The following is a 22,821-nucleotide window of genomic DNA, read 5'->3' on the forward strand; positions in this document are numbered from 1 at the left end:
TTTTCCTAAATCTTGTCAATCATATTACTGTCAAAAGGGACAGAAAATCCAATTATATAAATGATTTCATTGGATTATTATTATTATTATTATTATTATTATTATTATTATTATTATGGCTGGTAAATATAAGCGATTGAGGGAAGAGCGAGGGTGGTGGGATCTATTGTCTGACAGGATTCTTCGTGTGAGGGAAGAATTATTATTATTATTATTATTATTACAACACAGTCATCATCACAAGTTACCGTCCACAGTGTATATAATACTTGTTATATCCTTACATCAATATAACCGATGTACCACCTATTTGTACAAGGTTTAGTAAAGCTCATACATCATCCCTGTGACACATTCATTTAACGAGGGACCCAGGCCTCCAAGCCTCCCGTCCCCCCCTGTCAGTGCGTTGTCAGGCGATACAGGCATCAGCAGACAGTTATTAGACAAGAGCCTCCCGTCCCTGGTACCCTAGCATCGCATGCCACCGTCATTCATTAAGTAGACCTTAGGTCGGAACATTGAAAAGGGTTTTGTTTAAAAATGTTGATTATCAAATTCGGTAAAAATACTCTTAAGTGTATGTATGATGGTATTGTGAGATAGAACAATGTTTCATTGTAAATAACATTTAAAACGGAGTTTTGGAAAATAATTTCTAGAAGAAAATGAACATTTACAATGCTAAACTCAATTCTTCGTAATCTTTGGTCTCATTGTAAATAACATTTAAACCGAGATTTGGAAAATAATTCAGGAAGAAAATGAACATTAAACATTTTACAATGCTACACTCAATTCTTCGCAGTCTTTGGTCTCATTGTAAATAACATTTAAACCGAGATTTGGAAAATAATTTCTAGAAGAAAATGAACATTTACAATGCTACACTCAATACTTTGGAAAAGAATATTCACCAACACTGTCTAACTTGATTCTGATAAAATATACACAGTGAGTGAGCTTGGTCTCATATCTTCGCATATCAGTTGTATAACGTTGTATTGATGAGATAGGAAAGCCCGTGTCCACTAAATTTGTTTGTTTGTTTGTTGTTTAACCCCACACTCAGTCATATTCTAGCCTTATGACGGCGGTCTATTCGAGTAATAGTAATAATCGAGTGTGGACCAGACAATCCAGTGACTGACATCATGAGCATCGATCCACGCAATTGGGATCGATGACATGCATCAACCAAGTCAGTGAGCCTGACCACCCGATCCCGTTAGTCACCTCTTACGCACCGTATGACATGACAGCAGGATATATATCACACAGTATGACATGATAGCAGGATATATATCACACAGTATGACATGACAGCAGGCTATATATTACACCGCATGGCATCCGATCCTATTAGTCGCCTCTTACGACATAGTCGCCTTTTACGGCAAATATGGATTGCTGAAGACCTACTCTACCCCGAATCTACACGGGTCTCCCACTAAATATATATGTATATACATATATAATCACTGTCGGGTATTTGTAATGTTGATGTCAATATCAATAGCTAACATGGGCTATAAAAGAAAACTTAAGATCAAATTGAAATTGAAGCCCATCCTCTTCCACTTAATCGGTAACTTATATTTTCTGGCATCTGAACAAGATTGATAAACTAAGGTACAAATGCAAAAAAAACCATTATTTATATTAGGCACTCTACTTACTACTTATTCTGTTTACTTTTGCTTATTAATGGTGTAAATCTTTTTACAATGACTTAAACCTATATGATCACATCTCATGTGAGGTGAAGTGAATGGGTTTAACGTCGCGTCCAAGATTATTGCAACTATATAGCGAGGTGCATGCACGTGTGTGTGTATGTGACTGCTTGTACTAGTCCGGACTGATGCCAGTTTATAGCGCTGAGATACCTTGCCGACGTTTAACGTGAATAAACCACTTAGACTCAGTATAGTGACTCCAAGCCGACCAGACCTTTGTTTTAGCCCCTTAATAAGTACCACCTTTTAACGTCTTTTACTATGACGCAGCCGGGGATCGAACCCCGGACCTTACGCTCTCTGGGCGGACGCTCTACCGCTAGACCACTGAGGTAGTCCATTCACATGTGGTCATATACAGACAGCACACGCTTTGGTGGGTCATGGTGGCCTTCAAATAACCTTTGGCTTTTATAGTTAAAACGTATGTACATATATATTTAACAAGAACAATCAGTGCATATTAGCGAGTGAGTAGCAGACGTCATGGAGTCCATATCCGTAGACTTTCCTATATACTATTCTCTCCTCTCCTGATCACTTATGCATACAAGGCCCAGGTGGCCCAATCAACTCAGGAGCATTAGAGCATATATATATATATATATATATATATATATATATATATATATATGTTGCACCTGATATCAATAATTCTCATTTATTTGTATCAAATAGTTAATTCTTTGTATATTAAGTTTATATTTCATCATAATTAATAAAAAGAAAACTAGTGTGAACCATTTCCTAAAACAAAAAAAACGTTGAAAAAGATAATTAAAATGTTAAGTTTTTTCAAGCATTTGGAAAATATCAGTGACGATTTGATAAATATACCTTGTATTTTTTAAATTATTTCACTCATTTGTCTCAGAAACAAAGACGTCTTCGTGTTTGTCAGATCATCCTTTTTTATCAGTTGTTTTGGAGACGTTAAATTCAATAACTATATCTACAGTGTATATTCAGGTGATAAACAGGTTGCGTTTGTCACATGACCTGATTTCTTATCTGGGACGGTGGTCGACATATTATGAAAACAACATGGACAATAGTTACACGGCGGTTAACCTCAGTGAGTGAGTGAGTAAATCAAAATTTACGCCGCTGTGAGCAATTATACCAGCAAAACACCAGAAATGGGCTTTACACTGTACCCCTGTGGGAAATAGAGAATCTCACCCGAGTGTCTTTTGATATCAAATATATCAACACGAGTTGATAAAAGTGGGAAAACTCCGAGGCTTGCCGAGGATTTTTGCCACTTTTATCAACGAGTGTTGATATATTTGACATCAAAAGACACGAGGGTGAGATTTTATTTATCATCAAACATCATTCTTTCAACTTTTTCAATTTGTAGACAGTAATTAGCAGTGTCTTCAGTGTAAAAAGTACTGAAAACAGCTTCAGTAGCAGAGCCATTAGTGATGTCATTTGATTGTGACGTCATGGTAACCAGTGACGTCACAATGGTCTGCAAACCATTGTGATGTAATTTCATTGCAGCGATATCTACAGTGTAGATATCGCTTGATCTCATCCAAGCGATATCTCCTGTGGGAGCCAGTTTTGGATGATAAACTCGGTTCATCGGCGTGACGAGTGAACACTTTAACCACAAGCCTATCCTGCCTCTCATAACCTCCACAGGCAAATGGACAAAGATCATGCTTAACCTTTTCCTTTGCATGTAAAGGTTACATTACTACAGCATGATAGAAGTATGCATATATCTCCCATACCTTGGGCACGCCAGAAACCAATGATTGTGGGTTCGAATCCCAGTTCGCCACCATTATGTTTCTAGGTTTGTCAGCCCCATACCCGTGTCATCGATCCCAATTGCGTGGAGCGATGCTCATGATGTCAATCACTGGATTGTCTGGTCCAGACTCGATTATTTACAGACCACCGTCATATAGCTGGGATATTGCTAAGTGCGGCGTTAAACAACAAACAAACAAACAAACAAACAAATTAAATGTGATCATTGGAGACACTATGGTGTCAAATGATGGGGTTTAGGAAAATGAAGACAAATTGTTAATAACGTTGTAATGCCGATGCGGTTTATTTAGACCTTGTCGAGATAATGACACAGATTGTACAAAGAATGTTTGTTACCTGTATGAAATATGTTCGATGCAGGCAACTATGTTTGACATATTTTACTACAAATGCAACAAACACATTGCCAGATTTTTTTTTGCAGAAGTATCTTACATTACACGGACAGTGTCAAGGTTCAAGGTCATGTGAATATCTCGTGTGTGCACCATTAGCTTCAAGTATTGCATGTCGCTGATCCTTGGAAGAAATGTAGCGCTTGTGCAAGCTGTTGCAGTGTATGTGGTTCTTGATGTGTCTAGTACGCGGCGATCCGAGATCCAATTCATGTAACCATCGAAATCGAATCTGGTGATTTAGAGGGCCATTAGGGTAATCTGAATATTGTGGTTCTGTAGGAATGATGTTACGCGCTATGTATTCGGTTAATATTATGGATTGAAAGATGATTTTAGCATGGTAGCTGCAGTATTTCATCACAATAGCGTGTGACCCCTGTACGATTCTTTGCACCTGCACCTAATTTCTTCTACCAATGTCTGAGATTTCCGCCCACATCATTACGCTGGCACCGGCAAATCTGTTCTCCCTTATGCAGTTGGCAGCAAACGTTTATAGCGACGTTAGTCCAAACTGGCTATCCCATCACCTAAAGGCAGCATCAATTGTAGCTGTAACCAAAGAGTTATCCGCCGCTTGTTTCGCCAAACACTTACACCACTGATGTCACAGTTGACGATGTTGTTGCATCCAACCAACGCCTCCGACAGGCCATCTGGCTCAGAGATTTGCCTCACGACAGTTGCTCCGCACATTATTTCAGATACCGTCGGTATCCTAATGATTTTAAATTATCAAAGCGAGAAATTTGCTTCACGTTCATATAATTCTGCAACTATATTATGAACTAATATATATACTCTCTCAAAAAAGAAACGCATATAAGAATTTTAACTACAGATTTCTTTTATTTTAATACACTGTAGACAAGTTAATAGCAAATGGAATTCGAAGAAATTTTACACAGGAAATGTCAAGGTATCACTGTTTAATAAGACAAAAATCGGTTTATGAATCACATATCGACGTTTGATGGCGCTGAAGTCAGTACCTCGTATGACCACCATTGGCGTTCAGAACTGCGCGACATCGTCTCGGCATAGAACGAATTAGTCTCTGAATCTGATGTTGCTGAAATGTAGCCCGCTCTGCCTGTAGTGCATGTGCTAGTTGCTGGAGTGTCTGGGGATGTGGGTTACTCTGTCGCACCCATCTGTCCAGGGCATCCCAAAGATGTTCTATCGGGTTTAAATCTGGTGATCTGGAGGGCCAGGGCAGCACATTGATGTTCTCATTCTGGAGGAAGGCCCTCGTGACACGTGCCGAATGAGGTCTGGCGTTATCCTGCTGGAATAGCTCCCTCTGGCGGTTGATCATGGGAAGGAGGTGTGGACGAAGGACTTGATCGCAGTAGCAACACCAACTCACTTCTTCCAGTGTAGGATATGGCTCCCCCCATCATCTCGCTATCCTTGCCGAATCTATCCACCTGGGGGACACAGGCATCGGCAAAACGTTCATGACGTCGCCTGTACACCCGCATTCTTCCATCGCGTCGTTCCAACAGAAATCTCGATTCATCGCTGAACCAGATTCTACGCCAATTCACCAAATTCCAGGCCTGAACGTTTGTGCTCCATTGAACGCGATGACGTCGTTCCTGCTGACGCATAACGGGGCCAAAGTATGGTCTTCTTGCTCTTAAACCTGCCTCTCGTAGTCTGCCTAGCGGTAGTGGTCGCTGTAGCTGTTCTCTGACGCAGATGATGTATCCGGATGTACCTATCTTGCGCCGCAGTGGTGACTCGAGGAAGTCCACTTCTAGGTCCATCTTCCACCGAGTTCTGCTGCCGATATCTCTCCCAGAGACGATAAATCGTGCTTTGATGAACATTCATTCGAAGGGCAACTGTAAGTTGAGATTGTCTTGCTTCCAGGAGACCTATTGCGATGTGACGATTGGCGCGGCTCAGTCTTGGCATTTTGCAGTCTTCACAAACTTCAAAATAAAGTGAATGAAAAAAGACGGAGATCGATCTTTTATACCCATCCACGACATGATGTGATGCCCGAGTTTCCCGCGCATTTCACGTGCAATACGTGTTCTGTGACATTAAATGCGTCTATCGAAAATCATGCTTTAACATGCGAGTTTTTCATGCGGGATGCGTTTGGATATGACGTTTTAAGACAAAAACACCAGAGAAATCATAAACAAAACAAATATTTTGGAAAAAAACACCCTGTACCAATACATTGCTGCATCAAATTACCATTTTCGTTATGCTTTTCCTTTCTTGAGAGAGTATATCTTTCATGCTTTTGTAAGTATCATTTACAAGTGTGTATAATTCTAAATTAATTCTAAATTAAACTGAACACGTTAACGTTATCATAGTAACTACGTTTATAACGAACACGCTTATAACGAACTGACGGATATAACGAACATATTTTTAGTCCCGGCCATTTGATATAAATTTATGTATGCTGTATATATGCTTATAACGAACTACGGTTATTACGAACTAAAATTAGTCGTCCCTTCGAGTTCGTTATAACCGTAGTTTACTGTATGTGCATTTCAACCTTAATTCAGGATCACCGTTATGAGGTAAACCCTTCTAATGAAGCACATGCAAAATGAAGCATTTAGTTTCATCAAACTCTTTCATCTTTAAAAAACATTGTTATACAGACTGAAATTATGAATTCCTCTATGATTAATAACGTGTTCATAACCAAGCACAGTGGCATCACCGGGAGGAGACGGTTAGCCGACACAGAACAATCCTTCAGAGGTGGCAACAGCGGCGACAGATAAAGAGACGAGTCTCAAGAGATGGCTACGCAGCTATTTAGCCATTTATCTTTCGGCTGGTTTATAAGGGGTAATCTAGATTATCAGCATCATTAGCGATCACGATGAAGAGAGTGGTCTTTGCTGTGCTTGCGCTAGTGAGTCTCTCTGAGATTCAGAGCGCGCCTACAACAGCTGACCCAGGTGAGCAACTATGATACATGATACATGATACATACTGATACATACATATCAATTATTAATCAATGTTTTTTGTCTTTAAAGTTATATGATGAGAGACATCGTGAGAATTAACTGATATTTAAATACATCTTTCACTTCGTTGTAAAATCTTGAGTTACATAAGTATTACATACAGAAAATGTATTTGCTTTAATATAAAAATATATCTGTGATATATCATTGTTAAATGCATTACACAGAGTTATAAGACCCGTGAACATCCGGGTTAGAATAGGTCTTCAGCAACTCATGGTTGCCGTAAAAGGCGACAATGCTTGTAAGAGGCGACTAACGGGATCGATTCTCACGATTTCAATCACTGGTTTGTCTGGTCCAGACTCTAATATTTACAGACCGCCATCATATAGCTGAAATATTGCTGAGTGCGGCGTTAAACAACAAACAAACAGTAAAGTCTAGGGTAACTTCTGATAAACTTGAAAAGATTCAGTTGAAAACAGCTAGCATAGTTACTGGTCTTCTTAAATTGAGGTATCGAACTATTTTTTTTTTGACACAGGATTGGAGACATTATCAAGGAGACGTTAAACTAAAAAAACAATATTACTTTATACTGAATTATGAGCAGCCTATGTCCAAATTACTTGAATAACCTTTTATCACCACGAGAAGTCAACATTAGTCACCATTATCTTAGAAATAGAAACAATATTGGTAATTCCACACGCTCGTATTGGTACCAATCAGCATTATGTGGTACCAGACACTCTTATGGAGGTAGGAATGACCTTTTACAGGAATATGGACGTTCTTCTAAAAGTTCATATTTTAAAGAGTGTTTACCCCAAATACGTTATATATTTGTCACATTTCACTATCTAAGGATAGGCGAGCAAATATACTTCATTCTCGTTTAGGACAATCCTGTAGTTACATAAAATGCAGATATATTTAAACATAATTTGTCAAAAAACTCAATATGCCACTGAGGAAATCCATGTTAAAATGACTATTCTTGTTTTCTTGAATGTCATAATTATAATACCATCAGAGGTGAGGTGAGGTGAAATTGGGTTTAACGTCGCGTCCAAGATTATTGCACTTATTTAGCGATGTGTGTGTGTGTGTGTGTGTGTGTGTGTGTGTGTGTGTGTGTGTGTGTGTGTGTGTGTGTGTGTGTGTGTGTGTGTGTGTGCGCGCGCGCGTGCGTGTCTGTGTGTGTGTATGTCTGTGTGTGTTTGTCTGCTTGTACTAGTCCGGACTCATGCCGATTTACAGTGCTAATTCACTGAGATACCATGTCACAGTTTAACATGAATACCTCACTCAGACACAGTATACTGACTCTGAGCCCACCAGTCCTTGTTTTAGCCCCTTAATGCCGAGCGCCAGACAGGGTAACAATAAGTACCATCTTTTAACGTCTTTTGGTATGACGCGGCCGGGGATCAAACCCCGGACCTTCCGCTCTCCGGGCGGACACTCTTACCCTAGACAACGGAGGCGGCCTAATACCATCAGAACTTCATTGAATAACAATATATTCAGTTTGATGTAACTTTTCGATCCAGACAAAATTCTTTACGATGATATTTAAAGCACATTAATAAAAGTGTGCAAAAAATATGTTTTTTCAACAAAATGGTTAGTGTCACATTTATATTCACTACACTTTATACTCAAAAACATCTCGTATTTTACATTTGTTGTTTTGTTATTTAAATCCTCTCATCTGATGATTAGTATCAGTATTCATCACAGCATTGTAATTTTAGAAATATTAATGTTACTATTTCGACGGATGAATTGCATTTCATATAGGGACTTCATTTATTTCGATGTTTGATATTTACACTATTGGCCGCTAACTGAATATATCGTCGGATCATATGTCTTTGGACATCATACATTTTCTGACGGCCTTGTTTATCGCGATTACACGCTCTAAAACTGGAAGTGTAGCATCACACAGAAATTGTAATTACTCAGATGATGGCTTGTTTTTTTAGTGAAAGTTGTCTTTTTAAAGTCAGTGAGACGTGTTACTGTGGTCCATCTGATTAGACAGAATACTATGAATTTTCCTTAAACGTCCGAAAACCGATAATACGGCGATATGTTTATAAATTGGTCGTCTTAGGTGGGACAGCTTTGACCTTTTAATGACAATAAAAACTGAATCTGTTTTTATGATTATATGAGTTTTGACTGTGGTAACACTTAAAATATCTTTTCTTTCTCAAGGATGTGGACAGAACCCTGCAGATATTGTGTTTTTATTGGATTCGTCGGGAAGTGTAGGGAAAACAAACTTTCAAAAACAGCTGGACTTTGTAAGTAAATTCGCAAATTCGTTTAGCATTGGACCTCAGGGTGTTCAAATCGGCGTCACCACGTTCGCCACGCATCCCACAAACCGGTTTTGGTTGAATTCTCACACAAATAAAGCCGATCTCGTCAAAAACATTCAAGCAGTTCCCTATTCGGGCGGAAGCACAGCCACAGATGAGGCTTTGAGTTTCGTCAAGAACCAAGCGTTCACGAAGGCTCACGGTGACAGGGACAAAGTTGCCAACATCCTCATCGTCATGACTGACGGCCAATCCAACGTCAAGGCAAAGACGGCGGCGCAGGCGGCAAGTATCAAGAAGGGGACTACCTGGTCTGTGTTTGCTATTGGTATTGGGAGCGGCGCATCCAAACCGGAATTGAACACCATAGCAACCGACTCCAAACACGTCTTCACCGTGGAGAACTTCAGCGCTTTGCAGAACATCCAGGCCACGCTGAAGAAGACAGCTTGTCAAAGTAGGTAGTTTATTTCACACGTTAAATTGAGTGAGTGAGTACGGTTTAAAGTCGCTTTTAGCAATATTCCAGCAATATCATGGCAGGGGACACCAGAAATGGGCTTTACGCATTGTACCCATGTCGGGAATGGAACCCAGGTCTTTGGCGTGACGAGCGAACGCTTTAACCATTAGGCTACCCGACCGCCCCCACACGTAAAAAGGGTGGCGGGGTAGTTCAGTGGATAATCTGTAAATGTTAAACGTCTTCGCCAAAGATTTAACCTCGATTATCCGCCGCAACAGATTTCATTGGTGTAAAAGGAAAAATAGCTGTTAAAATTATACGAATGGATAACTGAAAATCAGTGAGGACACCGAGTGTCCGTTTTCGCTCGCTACGCCCAAATCCCGGATTCGATATTCCGTAAATTTTGTCAAGACCGTTGTTGTTTTTCTGCGCCGTAATATTGCTGAAATATTGCTGAAGGCGGCGTAAAACCATATTCATTCATATAACAGAAACACGGTGATCAATGATCGATTATTGATATCTAATCGTCAACTTAACATTCATTTTTTGTATCAGTATATTACCATGTATTACAGCCAATATGTATTCACACACAATGTTTAACCACCAGTTGACGGACAATGGAATAAATGGGGCTTTTACTCCCCCTGCACGAAGAAGTGTGGCGGGGGGACCCAGTACCGGGAGAGGACGTGCAGCAACCCTCCCCCATCACACGGAGGCAAGCCTTGCGCAGGAGCAGCCCGCGAAACCAAAGCATGTGCAACAACACCTTGCACAACCACCGCTAAACCAACAACCACACCTAGACCCACCCATGCTACCACGTCGACAGTTGCGCCAGGTGAGACCAGGGCCCCCTTGCACAAAGCGATCTCAGCACTGAGACTATCGTAAGCCTGTGTTAAAGTAAGGGAGTTACGATCATCTTAGCGCTAAGATAGCTTTGTGCAAGCGCGTCCAGGGCCCACTTGCACAAAGCGATCTTAGCGCTAAGACTATCGAAAGTCTATGTTAAAGTATGGGAGTTACGATCATCTTAGCGCTAAGATCGCTTTGTGCAAGTGGGTCCAGGACATGCATAAAATATATCTAATATAAATTCAGTTCATGCTTAATATTGGTAAGTAAAATTCAAGACATATCAAAACACAACGTGGCTGTCGTTTTTTATTTCTATGTCTGCAATTTCAGCGTTACCTTTATGGAACTAAACGTCTTCCTGCAGTTATGTATTATACCAAAGCAGTATCCTTTCATCTAAGCCAGAAACAAACAAGCAGATTGTTAGAACAGTTTGAACAAAGCGAGTTGATAATTTTGCTAGACTCACGTCTATATTATCAGAGGGCAAAACATTGTCCGTGCTGACAGAAACAATGTGGAATAACATTTGGTCCTGTACAGGCCATGGGTAGACAAATGTATTGTAATAACCAATGGGATGAACAATGGGAATGGTTCCAGCCATCTTGTTATGCAATGCATGGTATCAGCCCTGCTAGGACGATCAGATATCAAGTAGCCCACGCTAGCCGCAAAAACAGGGTCAAAAGCCATCAAAATTAATATGATTAATACCTGACATTGTAGGTTAGTTGTTCTCAAAGTATATCTGACTGTAAAGTATATGATATAAATGATTTCATTGGATTTATAAAAAAGGACGAGATCAGGTTTGTTAGCCTGGATACGTCTGAGGCTGTAAATGGGCCTATTCCAAAGAATTTTGTATTTATTATTTTCCATGACGCCCTCTAATCTACATATTCCTGGTCGTCGTACCATTATTATTATTATTATTATTATTATTATTATTATTATTATTATTATTATTATTATTATTATTATCATCATCATCATCATCATCATCATCATCATCATTTTGTATTAATATTATTATTATTATTATTATTATTATTATTATTATTATTATTATATGTTCCAGGATGTGGCCTCCAGCCAGCAGATATTGTCTTCATAGTCGACTCGTCAGGAAGTGTCGGTTCCGCCAACTTCCAAAAGATGTTGACCTTCATCGAGACCATGGTTCAGGGGTTCGACATTGGCCCACAGGGCGTCCAGATCGGCATGATCACCTTCGACAGCAAGACCTACCTGCAGTTCCATCTGAACAAGTACGCGTCCAAGTCCGACATCATCAAAGCAATCAAAGCCACGAAGTACACTCGAGGAAACACGTACACTCACCTCGCCCTTCAGTATGCCCGACAGACCAGTTTCACCGCCGCCAACGGTGCCAGACCTAATGCCGCTAAGATTGCCATCGTCATTACCGACGGTCAGTCCAACATCCCCACCTCAACCAAAACCGAGGCCCAGAAGCTCAAAGATGCTGGAGTCACTGTGTTTTCCATCGGCGTTGGCAGCGGTGCCAGACAAACCGAACTCCAAGCAATGGCCACAGACCCTGATTCCCAACATGTCTTTATCGTGACTAATTTCGACGCTCTGAAGCTAATCAAGTCACAGCTCCAACAGAAAGCATGTGAAGGTAGGGTTCCTTTACACTGAAAACTGCCGGGCAAAAGAAAAGAATGTACCCATGTTTGGATTAACGCTGACGTGGTCGTTTCAAAGTGAATGTTCCAAGAATCGAAAACACACTATGTTTATCTCTTAAATACATTAGAGTGACACTCATTTTTAAAAAAAAATTAAATATTTTTTATTGTTCCTTGTAAAAGTACATCATAGATGGTTGGTAGAACTCATTGTACATGACCAGGGGGTTTTAAGCAATTACATGTACATTTTAAGAGTGACACTCATTATCAAACGTAACCATTATTATGACACTGAAAACAGTCAACACCATCAACAATATAGCATGACTACAATGATGATATGATAATAACAATAAGTACAAGCATCATCATGATCAACAAGTCGAATGATTAATGCATGTTCATGCAGTTCCATTTGCGCTCGTTTTGTAGAGTGAGTGATTGAGGTTTTACGCCGCTTTTAGAAATATTCCAGCAATATCTAGGCTGGGGACACCAGAAATTGGCACCACGCATTGCTCCCCCTTCGGGAATCGAACCCGGGCCTTCGGCGTGACGAGCGAACGCTTTAACCAGTAAGCTACCTGACCGCCCCCGTTTTATAGAGTGGGGGGTATGGTAATAATTATAAATTAACGATCGGCTTACTGGTTTTACTGAGGGACATGCATATGTCAAGTGCTTAATGTTTCCAAGCCTGATTGATGTTAAAGTAGTATATGTTTTATTCCAGTAAAACCAACAGTTGTAGTCACCACACCCGCACCGGCGAAACCAAGTAAGTATTTTTTGCATATTATAAAACATTGCTGTCACAGGGTTAACATTTGATAACAATGAATTGCCATATCATCTCATAGTACACAGCTGTTATCATGTTATTACCATGAGTTTTGAATGTTTACAAAGTCCATGAATATTATTCTAAGACGATGTGCAATATTTGGCCTGTAGTACACCTTTTACCAAACAGTAATTCCGATTGATTGAAAAGTTTGCAAATACACTATAGAATGTATCTGAAACACAGATAAAAACAACCGGTGTCCCAAAGCTAACTAAAAACACTTTGTTCGAAATGACCCTATCATTTGACCATTCATTCAGCGACGAATGGGTACCCGGTAGATTGGGAATGTGAATGCTTATTGAACCTAAAAGAATCTTAATTCAACAGGCGACTTGAGTTGTATATTCCTCATGGAGGTAGAATGAACTGCACCCGATTAATAATACCCTGCTCTATGGGCGCGTCCCTCTGTGTTTTGGTGGTTTGTTATTCAAACGTCGCTTGCAACTGTATCTAGCTTTATAATCATCACAAATTCGTGTTTACATGGCCTATGTGTCTTCCACAGACTGCGGCGCACAGGCAGACATCGTCTTCCTCCTGGACGAGTCCGGAAGCGTTGGGAGAGACAACTACAAGAAGATGCTCGCGTTTGTGAACCAGATTGCTGACGACTTCTCCATTGGCCCACACGACGTCCAGATCGGCTTAGAAACGTTCTCGTCTACCACCCGGCACCAGTTCGACATGAACAAATATGCTGACAAGACGGCACTGAAGGCTGCTATTACCAAAACTCCATACCATGGCGGCAACACCCATACCGGCGACGCCCTGGCATATCTCTCCAGCCATAGCTTCACGAAAGCTGCTGGAATGAGAGACAACGTCCCCCACATTGCCTTCGTTCTTACTGACGGCAACTCGCAACAGAGAACTCTCACAAAGACCAACGGTGCTAAGCTACAAGGTCAGGGGGTAAAAGTTATGGCTATTGGTATCGGTAACGGCATCAACAACCAGGAACTTGACAACATCGCCAGCAACCCCGATAGTCAGTATGTCTTCAGAGCTGCCAACTTTGATGCCCTCAAGAACCTCAAGGCCATTCTAGCATCCAAGGCATGCGAAGGTGAGGTATACTCAAAAACAAAATTATAGTGAGCATGTTTCTTTCACGATTTCAAGACTAGTGATGTTTAATCTAAATAAATCTGGACCCCAAAGATATTTCAAATATGATTTAATGAAATCATCAAATTTCAAATTGTTGTTGTATATTCAGTTTAAAGACTAATCTGTCAAATTTGTAATTATTCAACGCTTATCAACATTATTACTTTGAACTTTCATAATTCAAACATTTCCTGTGATCATAGCAATTTTGAGTTTTAAGCATAGCACAGATATATTTACTAAAATGACACACCTAAATAGTGAAATGTTTACTTGAATAACTGAAAGCTAGTTGCCTTTCAATAGGACTACGGTAATCTAATCTTAGAAAATAAATGATTAAGTCAAACAATATTTCTTTTACTCCTCACAAAATTAAATGTTATTAAAATCGGCTTATTTGAAATTAGATAATATGATTGTAATATGAGCATAAATTCTTTTTAGTGAAGTACTGTAATGTTTGTGATTCAATGTACATGCATTCACACAAGACATATATGAGCTTTGTCTGGTAAACATGGAAAGGCCTATTTACTATGAATGTTCATATCACTTACAAAGTTCTTCTGTTCCGCAGTTGCCAAGCCTAAACCGGACCAGACCACGCCTTTACCGAAGTGTAAGTATGTGCTGTTATCATAATTCCTTAAAGATCCGGGGTCTATTGTGACGTGACAAGCAAATGGCGTCACATAATAAATTATGACGTCATGATATCCGTACAACTCGGCCAGCGACCAATCGAATAGCTAGATTATTTGTTGTTTGTTGTGTAACGCCGCAGTCAGCAATATTCCAATGATTTGACGGCAGTCTGTAAATAAGCGAGTCTGTACAAGATAATCCAGTCAATTACAAGACAACCCAGTGATTGACGTCATTAGGATCGATCTACGCAATTGGGATACGATACATGAACAAAATCAGCGAGCTTGACCACCCGATCTCGTTAGACGCCTCTCACGACAAGCATGGGTTGCTTAATATCAATTCTACCCCGGATATAATAATATATAATTCCACTATCAGTAGCCTGCCCAAATATATACAAACGTCCCCTTGTATTCTTCAGTGTGTGGCTCTCAGGCCGACATCGTGTTTATGCTGGATTCCTCTGGTAGTGTCGGCTCCAGCAACTTCAACCTCCTCCTCACCTTCGTCAAGAGCATCGTCCAAGACTTCGACGTTGCCTCAAACAAGATCAGGATCGGCGTGGAAAAATTCAGCTCCAGGTGATTACATCAACTCAAACCAACCTTGTAGACGTCAAATACCATTACCTCACCTCACCTCACCTCACCTCACCTCACCTCACCTCACCTCACCATCGCTTTTCATGTATAGACTGAATGTGGAACCGTTTCTTTAAAGCACCCTGTACGTATAATGTTGGAAATAGCGAGATATATTTTTGAATATTTTGAATTCATTGAAAAGTTAAATTGAATTGCCACTCATTCAGATGTGAACACTAAATATTATAAGGCTTTATGACATATGAGTTTTGGAACCGAATGTGTGGTTGAGTGGATAGGGCGTCTGTCACGTCATATCAAATGATGTTGAAACGATGGTACTTGTTGTTACCCTGCCTGACGTTCGGCATTAAGGGACTAAAATAAGGGTCGGCTGACTCGAGTCACTGTAATGTGTCTGAGACCAGACAACCCGGTGATGACATCACACACTCACTGGAATACACGTCGTTATTTATTAATCTTGAACGTGACATAAAACCATCACCTCACCTCACCTCACCTCATCTCATCTCACCTCACCTCACCTCACCTCACCTCACCTCACCTCACCTAACCTCACCTCACCTCACCTAACCTCACCTCACCTTTGTTTCGTATAGTGTCTTGATAAACATGATCTTCAGATCTGTGCAGGTAGGGTTCCATGTTTCTTATGAACGACAGTCATTTTTTTACTGCCTCTGATAAAACACGCATTCCAGTGGTATATCAGCAATGAAGAGCACAACATGCATCGAAAGAAATATATATAATCAGCGAAAGCAAAGTGTAAGCACTGGAGGGGGCACTGGTGGCCCAGTCGTCTAAGGCGCCGCGATTCGCACGTGCAGAGTTGCGTCCCTTGGGCACGCCAGAAACCTATGCTTGTGGGTTCGAATCCCGGTTTGCCCCGATTATGTTTCTAGGTTTGTCAGCACCATACCCGTGCCCGTAGGTTTCACCGAAGTTGTAAACGTCTGAGACCTGCATCACCTCGGGCTTTCCTCCCACATTAAGCTGACACGCCGTGATATGACTGGAATACTGTTAAAAGCGACGTTAAACCCAACTCACTCACTCACTGTAAGCACTTGAAGAAATTACTATTTCCAAGCTTTCAAAGATAATGGGACGAACGTTCATTACAAACTTTCCCTCTTACGACAGTCCTCACGCCGATTGATTTAATAGCGTCGAATTACGTTGCATTACGTTGCATAACGTTAGATTACGTCAGATTGCGTTGGATAGCGTTAGATTGCGTTGGAATGCGTTAGACTGCGTTGAATTGTGTTGGTTTATGAATAACATAGATTTAGAACAAAGTGTTTTATGCATTATTCTAGGTCAAAAGAGGCTGGAAAATTTTAAAAGTTGTTTTTGTCGTTTGCTTATGGGGGTTGGTGAGTTAATATTGCATCTTGTCATCGTGCAGGCCCTATCTGGAGTTCCACCTGAACCAGTACAGTAACAAGCAGGACGTCCTGAACGCCGTCACCAACATCAAGTACGTCTCAGGGGGCACCAACACCGGCGACGCTCTCAAGTATCTCCAGGACAACATGTTCAACACGAAGAACGGCGACCGCCCAGGCGTCCCCAACATCGCTATCATCATCACCGACGGCAGATCCAACAAGCCGGACCAAACGAAGACGTTTGCTAAGGCTGCAAGAGATAAAGGAACGCAGGTGTTCTCTGTTGGTGTCGGGAAAGGTACATAACAAGCCCAGGGCCCTGTTCCACAAAGCGATCGTAGCGTTAAGACGATCGTAACTCCCATACTTTAACATAGACTTAAGACAGTCGTGGCGCTGCGATTTCTTTGTGGAACGTGACAAGCTGATCTATTTTTCTTCGCGTTTAACACGTTAAACACCTTAGATTCATGACATGGAATGGTGTTTGCTGCTTTTTTTCATATCCATGTTCTACCATGAGCTGTTCTTGATCAGATTTTGTACATTCGTACATTTTCATTTGCATCCGTTTTGTACGCAACGACTACGTGAACAGACACAATAGTTGACAATGTTTGTTAACTATGCTATGTATTTTAAAAAGTGTGTTTCATCAATGGCCCGTTTCACAAAGCGGCCATAGCTCTTCGTCTTGTGTAAATATATATTAAAGTCAATGGGAGTTACGACAATCGTAACGCTACGATCTCGTTTTGAAATGGGCCAGGGATTCTAGGCGTGCACTACGGGAAACCGACCGTATTTGATTCAAATGTGTTTAACACCACGAAAGAGGAATGGTCTTGCCATGCAACAGCTTCTACTTTCTTATGGTCTAATGCTGATCATGCATCATACCTTGTCTATCAAAGGCCCATCAGCATTAGCCTCCCTCATCAATCAGAAGCATCAAGGACCCGTGAAGATCCGGGATAGAATAGGTCTTCAGCAACCCATGCTTGCCATAAAAGGCGACTATGCCTGTCGTAAGAAGCGACTAACGGGATCGGGTGGTCAGGCTCGTGGATTGCGTGGATCGATGTGTATGAGATCAATCATTGGATTGTCTGGTCCAGACTTGATCATGTACAGACCGCCGTCACAAAGGTAGAATATTGCTGAGTGCGGCGTAAAAAAAACAAAAATAAACAAACAAAAGAAGCATCAAGGCAAATAAACTGCCTGGCAAAAGGGAGTATACGCCCTTGTTTTTATGGTGGCTAAAAATGAAACATGAAATGGTTATTCGATGATGATGATGATGATGATGATGATGATGATGATGATGATGATAATGTATATGGTAAGGGTATCATGGTTGTGTTTTGGAAGTTAAGATTCGGCAAATGTATTCAGCCTAATAACGTCTTGATAAAGTTTGTAATTTTATTTGGGGTTAAATACAACGTTCAATTGCATACTTTCTTTTGCCCGGCGGTTTACTTGCCCGCTCAGACCCCACGTATATCTCACTGATGTGGGCTTCTTGTCTGCAGGTATCTCCATGGCGGAGTTGAATGAAATGGCATCCGACCCAGACTCTGCCCACGTGATGTCTGTAGACGATTTCAGCAAACTGCCCCAGATCAAGGCATTGTTCGCCAAGAAGGCATGCGCAGGTATGTTTCCGTCATTGCAAGACAGTTCCACAAGTGGCGATGGGGTATCTTTTTTTCTTTTCTTTTTTATAAAAAGAAGTACCTGTTATATAATATGGGCTTCCGCCCAGGGTAGCAGAAAGCCAATGACTTATAGCACTTATCAGTACATCTTAGATCTTTTACGGATATAACATACTTCTCACTCACACATTCACTCTTGTAATACAAATATACTTCATATATCATGATCAAGTATGCATTAACTATTAAAGCTTATATATCATATTCCAGTGCAGAAAAGTACCAGGCCTCTAACATTAATGACTTAAGTATAAAACTAAAATTAGATTGAAAGCTGCTCCTCATGTTCGAAAGGTTATGATACGGCATCCAAGCTTCATAGAATTTCTGCTGATTATCTGTCTTGAAAGCAACATCTTTTTTAATGTTGTATCGTGAAAAAGCTTCCTTTTTATAAAGCGATGGGGTATCTTAGTGGTTAAAGCGTCCTCTGGCCCGGGGGAGATCCTCCACATGGGTAGATTGTGTGAAGCCACCTTCTGGTATTCACCGAGCATATTGTTGGAAAATTGCTAAAAGCGGCGTAAAACCACACTCACTCATTCACTCTTGTCATATGATGACGCTCACGAATGTTCACATGTCATATCGTTATCCTGCCCCACGTTCGGCATTAGAGGATAAAACAAGGACTGGTCTGCTCAGAATACTGTGACTGAGTGAGTAGCCATGTTAAACTGTGACATGGTATATCAGTGGGCTAGCACTATAAATCCGAACAAGTGTAAGCAGCCACACACACGTGCATGCACGTCGCTAAATGCGTACGCAATTTTAACGCGACGCTAACCCCCATTTCACCTCACCGTGACCTGTTTTATTTCAGAATATTTTTTACTGATGAAAAGAAAGTTAATTCCCAAAACATTATTTTTTGGTTTCAGTGATCCCGCCAAGCCTCGCGCCATATGTGCCAACACGTAAGTTTCTACCCAAATCAGATCGCATCAGTTTGTTTGTTTGTTTGTTTGTTTGTTTGTTTGTTTGTTGTTTAACGCCGCACTCAGCAATATTACAGCTGTATGACGTCGGTTTATAAATAATCGAGTCTGGACCAGACAATCCAGTGATTGATATTATGAGCTTCGATCCATGCTACTGGGATCGATGACATGAATCAACCAAGTCAGCGAGCCTGACCACCCAATCCCGATAGTCGCCTTTTACAACAAGCATAGTCACCTTTTACGACAAGCATGGGTTGCTGAAGACCTATTCCACCCCGGATCTTCACGGGTCAGGTCGCATCAGACTCTGGGAAAGTCTGGGACAGTAACATCCTAAGAGGAAATGCATGTAGGTGTCATGTCACGATTTGTAAACTGTCAGGAAGAATCCAATCAGTCGTTTGAAACATCCAATTTAATGACCACATCACCCTGTAGGGATTTCCACAAAATACCACAATCCATAGCTAAATGCCATTTGAATTTAGCAAATATATGTGTTTTCACAGTATATCCCACTATCTATTCTCGTGTTTTACATCTCTTTCAAAAGAGGATTAGGCGAAAGAGAACACGTGTAGGATTTTTGGAGGGCTGAAAAGTTATTTTTCTTGGCAAATGTATGAGTGTCGCACGCATCGAGACATAAATATTTATATGTACTTTCAAAATGGAATCTATTCCATCAGACATGACACTTTTTTATGGATAGCAACTTTTTTTATTTACGTATTTACGTATTCATTCGGTAAATCATCATAGAATATTGCAATATTCTTATATATTTCATATATTTTCATAACAAAAATGTTATTAGTGATCTGAATGATCATAAAATATAGGAATATTTTTTTTAGATATATGTAGTATATTTTCACTAAAATGGAAATTATAATTAATCAGGTGAACTATGGAATATACGAATGTTCTCATCTGAATGTGTACGGTATGTTTTCTGAACCAAAGTAATGTCCCCCACAGTAGGGGACGCTTAACACATGGCGTTATCTAACATCTCCATTGCAGCATCCTCCTCAAGTGGTCCTCTGATCGACCCCTGCCAGGACGCCATAACCGACTGTGACCGCTACCCCGACACAGTATGCAGGGAGTTCACGAAATGGTCCGAGGTCAACTGTCAGAGGACATGTCATATTTGTACACGTAAGTGACCAGACTTACACAATTATTCTTATATTGCGTGTTGTTTACAATGCACAACTTCCTTCCGCTGTGAAACGCGAGTCTCCAACTTCATTATCCGTTAGAGATATACAGCAAAAGCGAAAGCGAAAGCGAAAGCGAAAGCGAAGCGACCCGACCGCGGTATATTCGCGGTACGTCGGTCCAGCTTGCGGCACGTCGCGATGTCAAAAATATATATATATATATACACGCGATAAATCGGTTGTTACAGAAGTTTATTCAAGATATATTACAAAACAAAAGTCATTTTATTTCGCAAAATTCCCGCTGAGCCTCCTGAGAAATAATAAATTTAATTTAGTTTTCATTTCTTTCCATATATTTGCAGCTTCTCCGCGAGTTATTCAGATCTATTGCAGAAAACGGAAACAAACTGTTGCGTTGTAATGTAGGCTATAATGAATTCTTACGTATTAAATGATAACAGTTCACTATAGTTTGGAAGATATGTATTTGTTTAGATGTGATGTAAAGTAAAAGTTATATGAATATATACCCGTGACAAAGAAAGACGTATCCATGTACATATTGCAACACATTTACATCTATCAGATAATTTATTTTTAATGTCTTCTACAAATCATTAAATTCCTTTGCAAACTTCTGTTAACATCGTTTCTGCTTCTGTCTTCAGCGTCCATCCCCTCTACCCCAGCTCCCTGCGTAGATGTACTCGACAAATGCAAGTCCTACCTTCCCACGTCCTGTCTTCCACCTTATGACAACTGGGCTAAGACCAACTGCAGGAAGTACTGTGGATATTGTGGTATGTGTTTCTTTGTTTGTTGTTTGACATAATGAGCATCGATCTTCCAAATTGGGATATGATGACATACATCAACCAAGTCAGTGAGACTGACCCCCCAGTCCCGTTAGTCGCCTCTTACGACAAACATGGTTGCTGAAGACCAATTCTAACCCAGTTCTTCACAGGGCTTATCTATGTTGATAAACTTAGATAAACACTGCTCTTGTATTATTATTTACACTTTAAAGTTCATTGTGAATCAGGGGGCATGGGTGGCCCAGTCGTCTAATGCGCCCCTTGTCCCTTGGGAACGCTAGAAAACTATGATTGTGGTTTCGAAACCCGGTTCGCCCCGTCAGCACCATACCCGTGCTCGTGGGTTTCACCGAAGCGATAACCGCCTGAGACCTGTATCACTTTGGGCTTTCCTCCCACATTAAGCTGACACGCCGTGATATAACTGGAATACCGTTAAAAGCGGCGTTAAACCCAACTCACTCACTCAATGGGAATCAAGGATGTTATACAATGACGCCTCAGTGTATTGCAGTGGTGTTAAAGATGACAGAAGTTTCGCTAAGAATAACTTAGCTTAGCTTTGTTTTGTTTATTTGTTGTGTAACGCCGCACTCAGCTATGTCACAGCTATATGATCCAGTTATTAATATCATGAGCTGTGATCCACGCCGTAGAGGGACTTGGACACGCCATCAACCCCGTCACCGATCCATTAAGTCGTCTCGTACGACCAAAAATCCTTGGGAATCCTATGGGTTGTAGGGCGGTCGGGTAACCTAATGGTTAAAGCGTTCGCTCGTCACGCGAAAGACTCGGGTTCGAACCCCGACATGGGTACAATGTTTGAAGCCCATTTCTGGTGTCCCCCGCCGTGATATTGCTGGAATATTGCTAAAAGCGGCGTAAAACCATACTCACTCACTATGGGTTATAACAGTTTGATCACAGGGCTTCTGGGGCAAAGCATAGCAGCAAACTATATGTGATCCCTACCGATGTGTGGCGGTACCCTCGAGGGGCTTAAAGTAGCGTAAAATGATTGTCCCCCCCTAAGAGGGTGTAAGTTCCAGATCATTCGAAGTATTTTTGTGCATGCCAGACTTTTAAACGTAGTATGTTCGTCATTTTAATCTTTATCTTACCTGGTAACTATCGCCAGTGACTGAAGGGATGATATAAATCCTGCTGGGGTCCATGCAAAGGTACTATAAGTCCCCATTGTCCCTGGTATGGTGATCTTCCTTCAGTTACTGACGATCTCAAGCCCATTTTTATATTGTGTTGTTAACTAATACTTTCTGCTCATAAATGTTCTCAACTAGTTTTTAA

The 22,821-nt window shown here is 40.7% G+C and overlaps 1 protein-coding gene across 1 annotated transcript in view; it reads left to right on the top strand.

Moving 5' to 3' along the window:
• The first annotated feature begins 6,794 nt into the window (after positions 1–6,794).
• The window catches only part of LOC139454076 (uncharacterized), a 48,203-nt gene continuing 32,176 nt past the window's right edge, over positions 6,795–22,821 (top strand). The window contains exons 1-13 of the mRNA XM_071235571.1: positions 6,795–6,873; positions 9,118–9,681; positions 10,307–10,540; positions 11,645–12,211; positions 12,958–13,002; positions 13,583–14,146; positions 14,771–14,812; positions 15,266–15,425; positions 16,867–17,147; positions 18,388–18,510; positions 19,458–19,493; positions 20,547–20,684; positions 21,361–21,492. Of these exons, the coding sequence (XP_071091672.1) occupies positions 6,795–6,873; positions 9,118–9,681; positions 10,307–10,540; positions 11,645–12,211; positions 12,958–13,002; positions 13,583–14,146; positions 14,771–14,812; positions 15,266–15,425; positions 16,867–17,147; positions 18,388–18,510; positions 19,458–19,493; positions 20,547–20,684; positions 21,361–21,492 (2,965 nt within the window). The remainder of the gene's footprint in view (positions 6,874–9,117; positions 9,682–10,306; positions 10,541–11,644; positions 12,212–12,957; positions 13,003–13,582; positions 14,147–14,770; positions 14,813–15,265; positions 15,426–16,866; positions 17,148–18,387; positions 18,511–19,457; positions 19,494–20,546; positions 20,685–21,360; positions 21,493–22,821) is intronic.

This window comes from Haliotis cracherodii, unplaced genomic scaffold (assembly GCF_022045235.1).
Source record: "Haliotis cracherodii isolate W230 unplaced genomic scaffold, xgHalCrac1.p SCAF_10, whole genome shotgun sequence".
In the NCBI taxonomy this organism is placed as follows: domain Eukaryota; kingdom Metazoa; phylum Mollusca; class Gastropoda; order Lepetellida; family Haliotidae; genus Haliotis; species Haliotis cracherodii.